The following is a 17367-nucleotide window of genomic DNA, read 5'->3' as shown; positions in this document are numbered from 1 at the left end:
ACAAAAAAAACATATTGTATATTCTATTTCTTGTATATTCTATTTCTTATTTGATTGTATTTATAGTATATTCTATTTCTTATTTGATTGTATTTATAGTATATTCTATTTCTTATTTGATTGTATTTATATGTATCTTTATATTTTATCTTTTTTAACTTTGTGTATTGTGTAACCTGCTGCTGGATGCCAAGAATTTCCCCCCGGGGATCAATAAAGTATCTATCTATCTATCTATCTATCTATCTATCTATCTATCTATCTATCTATCTATCTATCTATCTATCTATCTATCTATCTATCTATCTATCTATTACGTAGATATCATTTTTTTTAATTTATTTATTAACTTGGCATTGTGCAATATTTTTTACATTTTAACAACCAATAGTCTAATATTTCATTGTTGAATAGGGCAGTGGGCAATCTGTCACTGTTTTGCATCTTGTTTGTTTTTGCTGTTTTTTCTTTATGTAAATCTTTTTGTAATTCTATTTTAAGATTCTTAAGTTTAAGTTTTGTCAAATTGTATTGTGTGTGACACCGGAGAGGATTGTACCTTAATTTCGTTATACTTGGTATAATGACAAATAAAGATATTCTATTCTATTCTATGAAGTATAAATGTTGGTTATCTATTCTTTACTGGGGTAATTATCTTTTATTTTTATTTTCAGACAATTATCTGAACTTTCTACTTCTTACATTTTAATAAAAACAGCCTCGTTAATCCTATTTCATTTCAGCTTGTTTTCATTCCGACTTCTCATCGTTCAATAAAACCCCTATCCAGATAAATCTCTCCATCCAGATAGAGTGAATCTGATTGTGATTGGATGCACACGCCACGCCCACACTCCAGCAAGAACATAGCAGACACACAGCTCTGTAAAAAAATAAAAGAGCACCTAAAAATGATGAGTTTCTTTGATTTTACCAAATTGAAAACCTCTGGAATATAATCAAGAGGAAGATGGATGATCACAAGCCATCGAACATATAATGTTGCAAGCTGAACTTCTTGAATTTTTGCACCAGGAGTAAAGCAGCATAAAGTTATCCAAAAGCAGTGTGTAAGACTGGTGGAGGAGAACATGAACATGACAAGATGCATGATAAAAACTGTTATTAAAAACCACGTTTGAGTAAAATGAACATTGTTGTTTTATTTTATAAACTACAGACAACATTTCTCCCAAATTCCAAATAAAAATATTATAGTCATTTAGAGCATTTATTTACTGAAAATGAGAAATGGCTGAAATACCAAAAAAGATGCAGAGCTTTCAGACCTCAAATAATGCAAAGAAAACAAGTTCATATTCATAAAGTTTTAAGAGTTCAGAAATAATCAATATTTGGTGGAATAATCCTGGTTTTTAATCACAGTTTTTTTCATGCATCTTGGCATCATGTCCTCCTCCACCAGTCTTACACACTGCTTTTGGATAACTTTATGCTGCTTTACTCCTGGTGCAGAAATTCAAGCAGTTCAGTTTGGTGGTTTGATGGTTTGTGATCATCCATCTTCCTCTTGATTATATTCCAGAGGTTTTCAATTTGGTAAAATCAAAGAAACTCATCATTTTTAAGTGCTCTCTTATTTTTTCCAAAGCTGTATATCGAGTATTGCAGAATCCCAGAATCCCAGTATCCCAGTATCAGGATGGGTAACCTCTCTTCCCAAACTCTGACCCTTAGTACAGGAGCCCCCCAGGGCTGTGTTCTTTCACCGTGGTTATTCTCACTCTACACAAACACCCTCACATCTACCCACAGTTCAGTTTCTATTCTCAAATATGCAGATGACACAACAATAATTGGTCTTATCACCAACAATAACGAACATCACTATCGTGAACAGGTTGCCCAAGCAGTCACTTGGTGCCAAAATAACAATTTACAGCTTAACATATTAAAAACTCAGGAACTCATAGTTGATTTTTCTCGCACACCCATATACAAAATACCCATCTCTATTTTTTCACAACCCATTATCATCACTGATTCATTCAAATTTTTGGGAACCCATATCAGCAACACACTTAAATGGAAACTACACTCACACCAACTCTACAAAAAAGCCAATAAAAGGCTATTCTTTCTCAGACAACTAAAAAAATTCAGAGTTAGGAAAAATATCCTTCTTCAGTTTTACACTGCCATCATTCAAAGCATACTCACCTCATCCATAACAGTGTGGTATGGGAATTTGGATACCCATTCACGCAAAAAACTGCAAAGTATAGTAGATAAATCATCAAAAATCACAGGGCACATCCTCCCATCCATTGACACTTTATATTACAGACGCATCACACAACGAGCAATAAAAATCACCTCAGACCCCTCCCATCCTGCATATCATCTATTTACACTTATGCCTTCTGGAAGACGTTACAGGTCACTGTCAACCAAATCTGTCAGATTTAAAAATAGTTTTTTCCCAACAGCTGTACGTTTACTAAACCAGGTTTAACTGTTTATGTATGTATTTGTCTATTCACTGTTATGTGTTGTTTGTTGTTTTGATACAGACAGAGATGTGAGCATGTTATGTTATGCTGTACCGTAAGTAAATTCCACCAACTTGTTGTGTGGTCATTAATAATAAATGAAAAATGAAATGAAATGAAATCAATGATTCCCACCCACTACTGGAGAGCTGATAGTGGGTCTCAGTATCTTGCTGATTCATGCTGAAATCGGCTTCTATCGACCGCAGGACGTCTGATAACAAAGTGCTGGTTATCCTCCTGCCGATGCCGTGTTCATGGCAGGATAGGTGAGGGTGTGTCGTCCTGTTGCACATCGAGCCGTTCTGGACTGGGTCGTTCAGAGTTCGTTAGGATTCTCGTCTGATTGCAGTTTTTAACTGCTGCTGCTTCCAGTTCTTTAAGAGGGCTCAGTCTACCGCACTGGACCATCAATATGATGAGCACATAACTGATAATGAAGAGCTACGGCTAATATAGAAACAGATACTGAGTGTGTTAATGTTGATCAGTGGAGAGCCAGGCTGGAACATCCGGAACAGGGCATCTCCATACATGTAGAAGAGATAGATAAAAAAGAGATAGAGAAAGTAAAGAAAGAGAAAAATAAAAAAACGTGCATTAGAAAGGTTGTGTAATGCTGAATTTTGACTGGTTCTGTATGTGGTAAAAAGTTAATAAAAACTACAAAACAAAACTTTAATATTTAAGTGTCAAGTGTTGTTTATGGCGACTCAAACTAAAATCAAAGTTGGGTTTGTACTGCTGTGTGTATGTATGTGTAACATCTGGGGGTGTATGCTTGGTGCGCCTGTGTTGCCAAGATAGCAATGAACGCCTGACTGTTTGCGTCTGTCCAGATTGTCTACATTTCAGTCAGTGGAGCTCCAGTGTTTAATGTTACCAAGATATTTAAACCAGGCAGGAGTTAGCATTGCGTTTAGCCTCTTTAGTCATTAAGCTGCTCCGTTCAGGTCTGGTGTGGTTAGTACATGTTAATCAGGCCTTAATCACCATTGTAAAAAAAGTTTTTAAATTATTTAAATATAATAATAGTGTTCTTGAACTATATGCACAATTAATTATGCACAATTAATTAATAATTTAAGTATACTTTTTTCTACTTATACTTACATTTTTACCCACTTAATCTGTATTTCAGTCTACTTTGAAAAAGTATACCAGACAAACCAAGTCTCCCTGAAGCTGCGGGAGTCTCCCGCATTTCGGTAGTGGCTCCCTGATGCCTGCGAGTCACATATAATCTCCCGGAATTCAGAACGAGAGACAGACTTTTTTTCTCTAATTGCGTGTGGGAAGGAGAGAGAGAAAACAGAGAGGGTTCTGATTGGCCTGTTCTCTGCAAAGAGTCTGAAACAGCCAATCAGTTTTTAGTGTGGGCGGGCAGTGTTTTTCCCCCCTCCCGGATGGGATTTGTTCAGTGAGTGAGAGAAAGCAGATCATGGCGGAGGCAATATTAATAATTATTGTTTTACATTACATTACATTACATTACATTTGGCAGACGCTTTTGTCCAAAGCGACTTACAATAGTCAAGTACAATGTAAAATAAGTTTAAAGGTAAAACATCTTTGGATAGGGATAAAAGGAGGACAAAGGGGAATAATAGGATAGAGGAGTGAAGGAGAGGAAGAAGGAAATGAGGATAGAAGTAGTTAGTGTGTTAGAGGTGTTAGGAGAGTAAGTGCTCTTTGAAGAGCTCTGTCTTCAGGAGTTTATTAAAGATAGTGAGAGATTCTCCTGATCTGGTAGTGGAAGGTAGTTAGTTAGAGGTGTTAGGAGAGTAAGTGCTCTTTGAAGAGCTCTGTCTTCAGGAGTTTATTAAAGATAGCGAGAGATTCTCCTGATCTGGTAGTAGAAGGTAGTTAGTTAGAGGTGTTAGGAGAGTAAGAGCTCTTTGAAGAGCTCTGTCTTCAGGAGTTTATTAAAGATAGTGAGAGATTCTCCTGATCTGGTAGTGGAAGGTAGTTAGTTAGAGGTGTTAGGAGAGTAAGTGCTCTTTGAAGAGCTCTGTCTTCAGGAGTTTATTAAAGATAGCGAGAGATTCTCCTGATCTGGTAGTGGAAGGTAGTTTGTTCCACCATTGGGGAACTCTGTATGAGAACAGTCTGGATTGCTTTGTGTGAGTTTTTGGCAAAGCGAGGCGACGTTCATTGGAGGAGCGCAGCGGCCGGGAGGTAGCGTAAGTCTTCAGGAGCGAGTGCAGGTAGGAAGGAGCCTGTTCTGTATCACCTTGTAGGCGATTGTAAGAGCTTTGAATTTGATGCGAGCATCAACTGGTAGCCAATGGAGCTCAATGAGCAATCCTGGCAGTTTTCAACCCTTCAGTCACAGACAACAGAGCCGTCTCGGTAGAGTGTCCTTTTTTGAACCCAGATTGGTTCTGGTCCAGAAGGTCATTCTGGGAGAGGAAGCCAGAGACCTGGTTTAAAACAGCTCTTTCTAGTGTTTTAGAGAGAAAGGGTAGCAGTGAGACCGGTCTGTAGTCAACCTGGGCGGGGTTGAGAGAAGGCTTTTTAAGCAGTGGTGTCACATGTGCTTGTTTGAAAGCAGTCGGGAATACACCGACTTTTCATATCATATCATATTGTAATATGATATGAAATGTTTTTGATGTTGTGCAATTTTTTGTGATATTGTAACTGTCAATTTTTGTCAAATAAAGGCTTTTTTTCCAAAAAAAAAAAAAAAAGAAAAGCAGAGGCAGGGCCTTCCAAAAAGAAAAAAGATAAAACTCATTTCACCTCTGAATACTCTAAATTTAATTTTAAAAAAGTAAAATTAATTCATATAAAAGTAAAATTTCATTATCCTTTGGTGTGTGTGAATTTTTTTTTTTTTTTTTTTTTGGCCGGGGGGGGGGAGATGTAACCTCCCTGAAATCAACTTTTGCAACTTGGGATGTCTGGTATACTTTATTTGGCTGTGCTGATTTTATACTGGTGATGTACTTAATAAAAATATATGCTTAGTATTATTTTATAAAACTGTGCTTTTTATGATAAAACTATACTTTTACTAAATGAGTCTAAAGGAGTCGATATTTCTGCAATAAAATCCAAATTTGCTATAAATCAATAATTTTGTGTTGACAAATTAAAACTGTGACAATGAACTTTTATGCGTTAAATTTATACCTAAAACGTTTACTTTAGTTACTTTACTTGTGTCGGTAAAAGAACTTAAAAAAAAACTTGTAGCAATGAGATATATTGATTTTGTTTTCCCCAGTTTATATATGTCACTCCTCAAAATGAATGTGATGTTAAATCTATATTTTAATCACATTTTTAATAGATTTTTAATGTTCAGTCGGACAGCTCACACAAATATACTTAAATTATATTAAATAGTGGCGAAAATAACACATTTATATAATTTTAATTACAAATAAGTAGTAATTAAGTACAAAATATTGATTCCAAAATAACATAACTTAAGTACAGACCTATGTCAGCATAATATAGGTATACTTCTTTTTCACAAGGGCAGTGATCCTTCAGTACTATCGGACTTTTCACCAAATAAGGCCGCGTCCTTTTCCCCTCACACACTGCGCTATAGCCTGAGTCAGTGTTAGCGTTAGCATTAGCCGGAGGGACCCTGCTGTTCTCCCAGTTCAAACAAAACAACTTCCTCTCTCCACTTCATTTCATCTCCCTCCATAAAAACAGCTAAAAATATACAGTCGCATCTGCAGTCAACCAACATTTACACTGCAGCGCTGCCACACACACACACACACACACACACTGCTGCAGGCACAGCGTCATCCCTGCTTTCATTTGTATGTGTTTTTATGTGTTTTAGCATTAAATGTTTTGTTCCAGCCTGAACTCGTGAATCTGTAGATGTTTTCTGAGGGAATCTCGGCACAACAGGCTGTGCTTTTTATCCTGTTATTAGAAATATTATAATTCATATCAGAGAGACGGAAACAGAACGTGGCTCTGCATGCAGCTACTTCCCGAGGGCAGCCTAGAATATTCTAAATATTGAGGCAGCTGTAATGCAGATTTCTGTTAATATAATAAATATTCACACGCTGGAGATTAAACAGAAGCTGTCCGATATAGAGCCACACAAAGTGCTGCAGCTGGGATATTCTCACTTATACTTTAGTACTTTAAATGCTTAATTTAAATTAGCGAAAATAGTTTTTTTTTATTAAAGAGATTAAAGCCATATTACCTGGAATATATCTGGATATTTCTGAAGATTTTAGGTATTTTCTCAGCTTCTCAATTGAAACGACAGTGACCCTGAAACGCTCACATCAAGATCAATGAATCATTATTTATTTATTTATTTATTTATTATTTTTTACTCAAGATTACATAGAGGGTGATCTCGTTTACAATGCAGCTGAGCATTTACAGTTTAAAAGAGATTGAAAACATAAAATAAGAAATAATAAAAAATAAATAAAGGATATTCATATTTTAATTTTATATAGATGATTTCTTATAATCTCTTATCATTCTTATCATTTTATTTTATTATATTATATTTTTCCTCATTTTATATTTTGTACATTCTTTACTTTTTTATGTGTACATTTTTTTGGTAGATTTTTACCAATTTTTAAATTTTTTCACACCAGTAGTAAAGGCATAAAGTTGTCCAAAAGCAGTGTGTAAGACTGGTGGAGGAGGAGAACATGCTTGATGAATATGAACTTTTTTTTTTTTTTTTTGCATTATTAAAGGTCTGAAAGCTCTGTTACTTTTTTTTGTTATTTCAGCCATTTCTCATTTTCTGCAAATAAAGTAAATACTCATTTCTCAGTAATGATAGTGAACACTAGACTAGGTAAGATAGCTATTAACCTAGCTAGCTAGCTAATCTAGCTAACCTAGCTAGCCTAACTTACTTACCTAACTTTAATATGGCTAGCTAATCTATTTTACATACCTAGCTACCTTAACTAACTAGCTAACCTAGTTATCCAAAGTAACCTAGGTAACCCAGCTAATCTGGCTATCTTTTTAACCTAGCTCGCTAGCTATTTAACCTATTGACATAGTTATCTAGTTAGTTAACCTAACTAACCTATTTTACCTAGCTATCTTAACTAACTAGCTTACCTACCTAACAAGCTTACATAACTAGCTAACCCAGCTACCTAACTAGCTAGGTAAAATAGTTACCTTGGCTAACCTAGCTAGCTTAACTAACTAGCTTACCTAGCTAGCCTAACTAACTAGCAAGCCTAGCTATCCAAAGTAACCTAGTTAACCCAGCTATCTGGCTAGCTTTTAACCTAGCTAGCTAGCTATCTAATCTATCGACCTAAGTTACCTATGTAACCTAGCTACCTAGTTATCCTAGCTAACCTAACTAACTAACTATCTTACCTAGCTAGCCTACCTAGCTATCTACCTAGATATCTTAACTAACTAGCTTACCTAACCTACCTAACTAGCTTACATAACTAGCTAACCCAGCTACCTGGCTAGCTAGGTAACATCTTGGCTAACCTAGCTTAACTAACTAACCTAACTAACTATCCTACCTAACTAACCTACATAGCTAGTTTAATTAACTAGCTTGCCTAGCTAACCTATCTAACTATCTTACCTATCTATCTAGTGTAACTAACTATCTTACATAGCTATCCTAAGTCACTTAATTGATCTAGCTAATCTGGCTAGTTGTTAAACAAGCTAACCCAGCTAGCTAGATATTTAATCTAGCTACCTAGCTAACCTAATTAGGTAACCTATCTTACCTACCTACTAAGCGACCTTAACTAACTGGCTTGCCTATCTATCCTAACTAATCTGGCTATTTATCTACTAATCTTAGCTATTTAACCTAGCTAATCTATCTATCTATCTATCTATCTATCTATCTATCTATCTATCTATCTATCTATCTATCTATCTATCTATCTAATCTAGCTAGCTGACTAGCAAGCTAACCTAGTTATCTTAGCTAGCCTAACTAACTACCTAACCTAGCTACTTAGCTAATCTATCTATCTATCTATCTATCTATCTATCTATCTATCTATCTATCTATCTATCTATCTATCTATCTGGGTAGCTAGCTAACCTACTTATTTTAGCTAGCCTAACTAGCTAACCTAGCTACATAGCTAACCAAGCTAGAGGCTGTAGGATGTACTGCTAGCTAACATAGCTATAGCTACAATGTATTTTACAAAGTAAAGAGATTTAAATGTATTAAGTTTTAAAAAGTAAGTTTTTTTATTAATTAAGCTATTTTTTAGCTAGTTTAGCTAAGTAAGCTAAGCTAGATTGCATGTGTTGGCATGTTGTTGAACATGATTAGCCAGCTAATTTGGCTAGAATACATTAGAGTATGAGTTGTGTGCTCTTAAGCACTAATGAAATCCTTAATGTACTGTAAATTTGATCCCAATAAAACTTTTTAATTTTTTTTTTCAAGATACAGTAATATATTGCCCAGCTCTTAATGCACCATAATTGTTTTGCTGAATATTTGTTTATGGTAGGTGTGTTTATGCAACTGGCTATAATTGTGTGTATGTGTGTGTTTCTCAGGTTTTGCTGTATAAGATGACCTGGGCAGTGATGGCCTGGCGCATAATCCCCAGCAAGCAGCCTCTACAGCTGCGTTACAAACACACACCTGTCCAGCACTTATAACCACAGGTGAGCAGATGCTGCACACACACACACACACACACACACACACACATTGGGCCCTATTGTATACCCTGTGCAACAAGGTTAAGAAACAAATCTACACTGATGGGTGTGTTGGTATGGAATTGAGGTGTGTTCATGCAAATTTCTGCCGTGTTTCTGTCTTGGCGGTGGGGAATTCAGGTGCGCCACTGACTGATTTAAAACCCTGACAACAGTCAACAGTCAGCCATTCAATCCTATCATAGCCATGCAGGAGCCGTGCCTTCGTAACACACAAATAAATAAACGCTGTATGCTAATTCAGCTTTTAACTCAACAATAAACAGAATAAAGAATAAAATAACGTCACTGTTCCATTAAATAAGCTGCTGGTGTATATTCCCAGTGTGAACGAGCAGCTCAGTATCCTTTGCTGAGACGCACAAAAGCGCTGCAATGTTAAGATACAAGCGCGCCAAAGTCAGAGCTCACCTGGTTTTTAAAGGGAATGATGACTGACACACTAATTGGTTTATTTCATGTTCAAAATTAACCACACCCATTATTTCTTAAGAAAATTAGTACATGAGAGCCAGTTCACTTACACTTGAGGATATTTTCAAAGTTATTTCCAAACGTTTCTTCATCTGATATGTGTTCTATTGTGCACAAAATATATGTTTAAGAGATTTACAATCTATAGCATTTAGTTTATACACAATTGAGCATCTGTGGGGCATCCTCAAACAGAAGGTCTCTTCAGTGTTGAAAATGTAAAAAATCAATAAACAGAATTAACATGCAGGTGTATCTATATTCAACACAGAGCCCAATCTCACTTTTAGAAGGCCTGCATTAAAACCCCTTATCTCTGTCTCACTGTCTCTCTCTCTCTCTTTACCATCCTCCTCCAGGTAATGACCAGGCACAGAACCAACCCTGGAGATGCCGAAGAGAAGAGACATTCTTGCCATCGTGTTAATCGTGTTACCGTGGACCCTGCTCATCACCGTGTGGCACCAGAGCGCTATCGCCCCTCTTCTCGCCATCCGAAAGGGTACGTTTATCATCAGTTGTGATAAGAATGGATTTGGTAAAGCACTGCTATTGATTTTTAAAAGAGATTTTATCAATTGGCAATATCACCCTTACAAAAAAGGAGTTTATTCAAGTGTACTGTTAGTTTATTTCTTTTAAATTAAGCAAATTAAATATATTTGGCATACACTTGTACTTAATCTTTTAATTAAGATATACAGTTCGAGGAAAAAGTATGTGAACCCTTTGGGATTATACTTGGATTTCTGCATAAATTGGTCATTAATTGTGTTCTGATCTTCATCTACGTCACAACAATAGACAAACACAGTCTGATTAAACTAATACCACACAAAAATCATATGTTTGCATGGTTTTATTGAACACAACATGTTAATATTCACAGTGAGAGTAAATAAATGTATGTGAATCTTTGGATTTAATAACTGGTTGATCCTCCTTTAGCAGCAAAAACCTCAACCAATGGTTTCCTGTAGCTGCAGATCAGACCTGCAGAACGGTCAGGAGGAATTCTGGATCATTCCTCTTCACTAAACTGTTTCAGTTCAGCTATAATATTATGGGATATCTGGTGTGAATCGCTCTCTTGAGGTCTGTTTATAGTAAAATGATTAATAACAGAAAGCAACTCATAATCCTAAAAAAAGGACAAAGAGATATATAATACATATTACATGAGAAAATAAACACAAGGAGAAATGATTTGTAATGACAGACGGAACCTAATCAAACACTCGGCCAGAAGTGAATGAAGAGGGGCTATACAAAATAAAGATAATTATTAGCATTAGCATTTACTGTACATTTTATAAATGTAATGCAATGATTTTAAGTCATTTTTGATGTATTCATGTTATGAATAGGGCTGTCAACACTAAAGCGATGATGCACACGATTAATTTTGAATCACTGACTGCAGCTGCTGGGGGTTCAGGGTAAACCTAAACCTGATAGATCCTGATGGCCGTCTCGTCTGCAGGAGATGGGAGTCATCAGGCTGATGTATTTAGCAGCTGAGTTGGGGAAGTGCTGTGTAATCAGAAGTGTAATCACTGATCCATTTGGATTGCTTTTAAACAGCTCCTCAAATTACCAGAGCCGCCGTACACTCAGAGTCTCCGCATTCGTCTCAGAGCTTCTCAGAACTCTTCTCAGAGCGTGATGCTCGCCGTATTGATTTGTCATCACGCTCTATGCTACAGACACGACCGTGGAGCTCACTAAAGAGACAGCCCTCACTTTCTGACCTGCTGTACTCATGTGGAGTTACGGGAACTTGTGTGTAAGAAGTGGAACAACATATACAGCTCTAGAAACTGAATAAAAGACTAAAAAGACTAAAAATAGTAAGTTACTTTTTTTTATTTTACCAAATTGAAAACCTCTGGAATATAATCAAGAGGAAGATGGATGATCACAAGCCATCAAACCACCAAACTGAACTGCTTGAATTTTTGCACCAGGAGTAAAGCAGCATAAAGTTATCCAAAAGCAGTGTGTAAGACTGGTGGAGGAGAACATGATGCCAAGATGCATCAAAACTGGGATTAAAAACCTGGTTATTCCTAGAGATCAAAGCTGTTAGCCATTGCAGCTAATCCACTATGCTACGTGTCAAAATAAAAGTCTCCTGTGCAACCAGTGCAAAACGTTTAGTCTTGAGCCCTGTATTTAATATTTAACTTAAAAATTTATTTAATTCAAATTAAAACTATTGTGTTTCAAATAAATTACTTTGAAATGCATTTACATTAAATGCACTTGTATTTACTCTTCAAAGGGCTTTGTGATTTGTTTCAGTCTCATTATGTAACCTTAATCATAGTACTAATAATAAACTAAAAGTATCAGTATCAGTATTTGTATCAGCAATTTTATATCAGTTTCATATCGGATCGGAGCTGAAAATGTGTATCGTCCCATCATTGGTAATTCCACCAAATATTGATTTCTGGTCTGAAAGCTCTGCATATTTTGTATTATTTTAGTCATTTCTAATTTTCTGCAAATAAATGCTTTTCTAAATATTTGGAATTTGGGAGAAATGTTGTCTGTAGTTTATAGAATAAAACATCAATGTTAATTTTACTCAAACATAAACCTATAAATAGTAAAATCAGAGAAACTGATTCAGAAACTAAAGTTTTTTTCGAGAGCTGTGTATAGAAATAGAGAAAAACACTGAATGAGAAGGTGTTTCCAGACTTTTGACTGGTGGTGTATGTAAGCAGTGTAGATGCATGATCATGTTTCTCTCTCTGAGGAGGGTGTTTAGAGCATGTTAACAGCGTTTGTCATCACGCTGTAGCGCTGTAGCATCAGAACGCTAACAGCTGGGCTGTTAGTGGAGTATGCTAATGCAGGGGAAGTGAAAGTTTAATTTCCTCTGAAGTGAGAAGAGGGCATTAAGGGAGCAGTGTTAAAGACCTGCGATGCTGGGTGTCACCGTCAGGGAGGAGATTTATGGCTTTAATGAGACATCAGTGTGTTCATGCTGAGATAGGAGCTCTTATTATTTTTATTAGAATATAAGTTATCAGAGTAACTGTTCCACGCTTATTATTACGGGTGAATCGGCCTCAGTGATAATGAGCCCAGATTTGTTTCTAAAATATGATTACACTTCTGCTCTTTTATATTTTTATAGCGCTAAATAAGTGACTAGTAAGTATAACTTATTTTATCGAGATTTTAAGTGCATATAATTGTGAAGTGGAATGAAAATACAGTGCAATCAATTGCCTTCAGAAATATTTTTTTACCGTATTTTTTGCATCATAAGGTGCACCAGTTTATAAGGCGCACTATGCAAGACTAGTAAGGAACAGGTGTTATTCTAATCATACATTTACTTCAGCAGTGTTTTTCTAATCATACATTTATCTCAGAAGTTCTTTTCTAAGCATGACTGAACATATTGAATTTAGCCAAAGTTTGCTATTTTAATCATACATTTACCTCGGAAATTCTATTGTCATTATGCATTTACCTCAGCAGTGCCATTCTAATAATAGATTTACCTCAGTAGTGTTATTCTAATCATACATTTACCTCAGCAGTGCTATTCTAATCATACATTTATCTCAGAAGTTCTTTTCTGGGCATACATTTACCTTAGAAGTTCTATTTTAATCATGAATTGACCTTAGCATTGCCATTCTAATCATAGTTTTACCACAGAAGTTCTATTCTAATCACACATTCACTTCAGCAGTGTTATTTTGATCATACATTTACCTCAGTAGTGTTAGTCTAATCATGCATTTACCTCAGCACTACTATTGAAAAAAGTGATTGAATTTTACAGAGAAAAAGGAATCTAGAGTTTTTGGTTAACAAGCAAATGTCTAGACTGATTAAGCTCAGCTAACTCTACTATCCTAGTCCTGTAGAGCTTGTATCTTCCAGCAGTTTGTGAAGAGGTAGTAAACTAATGCAGAATGCTTTATTTTATTAGTTTTAAACAGTTTAAGTAAAAATGAAGTTAAACATGTTGTTTGTCTGAAACGCTGCAGTATGACTGAACATATTGAATTTAGCCAAAGTTTGGTGTCAATTATTCTTTTTAGCTAAATAATTTCAGGTGCCAAATTATGAACGGCAAAAGAGCTCAGCAGTGCTATTTTAATCATACATTTACCTTGGAAATTCTATTGTCAGTATGTATTTACCTCAGCAGTGCCATTCTAATCATAGTTTTACCTCAGTAGTGTTATTCTAATCATACATTTACTGCAGCAGTGCAATTCTAATGATGCATTTACCTCAGCAGTGCAATTATAATCATACATTTACCTCAGCACTGCTCATTAAATCACATGTGATCGAAATTTACAGAGAAATAGGAATCTAAACGTTTGGTAAACAAACTGATCAAGCTAAGCTAACGTTACTATCCTTTTTTAGTTAGATTAGTTTTAATTAGTTTGATTAGAGTGTAGAAATGAAGTTAAACATGTCTTTTGTCTGAAACGCTGCAATATGACTGAACATACTGAATTAAGTTATTTTCAGCCAAATCATTTCAGGTGCCGAATATTTGAAAAAATATATATGAGTTTAGATAAAGAAGACACCTTTGCCAGTTCTTCTTGGCGAACAGCACCAGTGTTCCCCTCTCACGGTGCCTGCTCTCACTCTTTCCAGCCTGTCACCATCTAGTAAAAGAGATCTTTATCATACCCGAGTGGCTAATGGTGTAGCGGCAGTGCTATTCTAATCATAAATGTACCTCAGAAGTGCTATTCTAAACACACATTTACTTCAGCAGTGTTATTCTAATCATACATTTACCTCAGAAATTCTATTTTAATCATAAGTTTACATCAGCTGTGCTATTCTAATCATAGTTTTACCTCAGCAGTGCTATTCTACACATACATTTACCTCAGCAGTGCTCATTACATCACATGTGATTTAAATTTACAGAGTAAGAAATCTAAACTTTCAATCAAACTGATCAAGCTAAGCTAGCACTACTATCCTAGCCCTGTACAGCTAATTTCTTTCAGATACGAAAACAAACAGTTTGTGAAGAGGTAGTAAACTAATGCAGAATGCTTTATTTCGATTACTTTTAAATAGTTTGAGAGTGTAAGAGTGTAAAAATGAAAATCAAGTTAAACATTCCGTTTGTCTGAAACGCTGCAGTATGACTGAACATATTTAATTTAGTTAAGTAATTTCATGTGCCAAATATTTAAAAAATATATAGGTAGAGATGAAGAAGACACCTTTGCCAGTGTTGTAGGTTTATCAGAGGGTTATATCAGAGTTCTTCTTGGCGAACAGCACCAGTGTTCCCCTCTCACGGTGCCTGCTCTCACTCTTTCCAGCCTGTCACCATCTAGTAAAAGAGATCTTTATCATACCCGAGTGGCTAATGGTCCAGCGGCAGCGCCTGGCAGGTACTCCTCTTGGGTTCTTGGCATGTGTCAGACATAGCGAGAGCTGCCCCGGGGCGAGCTAATGCTCAATTCTCTTTCTCCGCCCTGTAGATGACGGGTCGGACGCCCGGCGCGAGGCGGGTCCCGCTGACTCCAAGGAGTACTGCTCCCCCGACAAGGACATAGTGGAGGTGGTGCGCACCGAGTATGTCTACACCCGGCCGCCGCCCTGGTCCGACGTGCTGCCCACCATCCACGTCATCACGCCCACCTACAGCCGGCCGGTGCAGAAGGCCGAGCTCACCCGGCTCGCCAACACCTTCCTCCACGTGCCCAACCTGCACTGGATCCTGGTGGAGGACTCCCAGAGACGGACACCGCTGGTGACCCGGCTGCTCCGGGAGACCGGCCTCAACTACACCCACCTGAACGTGGAGACGCCGCGCAACTACAAGCTGAGGGGGGACACGCGAGACCCCCGCATCCCCCGAGGAACCATGCAGAGGAACCTGGCGCTCAGGTGGCTCAGAGAGACCTTCAGCCCCAACAGCAGCCAGGCGGGCATCGTCTACTTCGCCGACGACGACAACACGTACAGCCTGGAGCTCTTCGAGGAGGTGAGTTCAGATTTCATCTCTTTCTTAAACAGAGTGATCTGTAGAGGTAGCGCACTAAAATTGCATTTTCCATCGCATAAATAGCATCTATGTATTTTTGTTTGGCTTAAAAGAAACTAAAAGTAGACAAACCAACAAAGAACAAAGAATATTTACCTCAGTACTACTATTTTATTCATGAATTTACCCTTAGCAGTGCTTTTCTAATCATATATTTATCTCAGCAGTGCTATTCTAATCATGTATTTACCTCAGAATTACTTTAGTAATCGTATATTTACCTCAGCAATGCTTTTTTAATCATAAATTTAACTCAACTGTGCTATTCTTAGCATGAATGTACCTTAGTACTTCTATTCTAATCAAGAATTTACATCAGTAATGCTATACTAATCATGGATCTACCTCAGCAGTGCTTTTCTAATCATATATTTACCTCAGTAATCCTATTCTTATCATATATTTACCTCAGCAATGCTTTTTTAATCATACATTTAACTCAACTGTGCTATTCTTAGCATGAATGTACCTTAGTACTTCTATTCTAATCAAGAATTTACATCAGTAATGCTATACTAATCATGGATCTACCTCAGCAGTGCTTTTCTAATCATATATTTACCTCAGTAATCCTATTCTTATCATATATTTACCTCAGCAATGCTTTTTTAATCATACATTTAACTCAACTGTGCTATTCTTAGCATGAATGTACCTTAGTACTTCTATTCTAATCAAGAATTTACATCAGTAATGCTATACTAATCATGGATCTACCTCAGCAGTGCTTTTCTAATCATATATTTACATCAGTAATACTATTCTTATCATATATTTACCTCAGTAATCCTATTCTTATCAAATATTTACCTCAGTAATGCTATTCTTATCAGGAATTTACCTCAGCAGTGCTATTCTAATCCTACATTCACCTCACCAGTGCTTTTCTTATCATACATTTACTTAAGCAGCGCTATTCCTAGCATACATTTACCTCAGCATTGCTAATCTAATCATAAATTTACCTCAGAAATGCTAATCAAATCATACATTTACCTCAGTAGTGCTATTTAAATTGCATGTGAGTGAAATGTACACAGAAAAACTAGCCATTTTTTTTGTAAACAAATAAATGCTAAGGCTAATTTAGCTCACATGTTAATTTAGCCAACATGTATACTATCTTGTCCTGTACAGCTCATAACTTTCAGCTGGAAAACACAAGGCAGTTTGTAAAGAGGTGGTGAACTGAGTAAACTAACACAGAGCGTGTTAAGTGATCCTGAACGTTTTATTTTAAAAATGAGTTTAAAAATGAACTTAAACCTGCCGTTTGTGAACAGCAGTGCTCTGATACGCAGTATTCGAGCAGGATGCTTTGCTTTTAGCTTAATCTGAACTGAATTAAGTCTTCTCGTCCTTGTAACGTACTTACAAAACCTGCTGGGAGAAGGTGTCTCATTATATACTGCAGTACCTATTGTTCATAAAATTTATACAGGCCTGTTCTGACCTTTTTCTCCCATTAGCCACAAGCTTTTGTTGGCATCTGCAATGAGGGGCAGTCATTTAATGTCAGCCGGAGAAGAAGCTCCTGTCTTTAAAGCCCTTAACGATCAGTAAGTGAAACAACAGACCGGTCTCAGAGAGCTTAGCGGCTCTGAAGTGACA

General features: G+C 36.6%; 1 protein-coding gene across 4 annotated transcripts in view; it reads left to right on the top strand.

Moving 5' to 3' along the window:
- Positions 1-17367, top strand: part of b3gat1a (beta-1,3-glucuronyltransferase 1 (glucuronosyltransferase P) a) — a 176339-nt gene that overhangs the window by 130794 nt on the left and 28178 nt on the right. For 3 of the 4 annotated variants that reach the window (XR_007440781.1, XM_049483776.1, XM_049483775.1), the window contains exons 3-6: positions 9048-9158; positions 10049-10191; positions 15029-15100; positions 15191-15696. Coding sequence is in view for 3 of the 4 variants with exons in the window: in XM_049483776.1 (XP_049339733.1) it covers positions 10080-10191; positions 15029-15100; positions 15191-15696 (690 nt within the window). In the remaining variant the exon portion in view is untranslated. The remainder of the gene's footprint in view (positions 1-9047; positions 9159-10048; positions 10192-15028; positions 15101-15190; positions 15697-17367) is intronic. The other variant, XM_022664949.2, reaches the window with a different exon arrangement.

The sequence above is a fragment of the Astyanax mexicanus genome, chromosome 9 (assembly GCF_023375975.1).
Source record: "Astyanax mexicanus isolate ESR-SI-001 chromosome 9, AstMex3_surface, whole genome shotgun sequence".
Taxonomy (NCBI): domain Eukaryota; kingdom Metazoa; phylum Chordata; class Actinopteri; order Characiformes; family Acestrorhamphidae; genus Astyanax; species Astyanax mexicanus.
The sequence above is the reverse complement of the archived record's forward strand: the minus strand, read 5'-3'. Positions and strand labels throughout refer to the sequence as shown.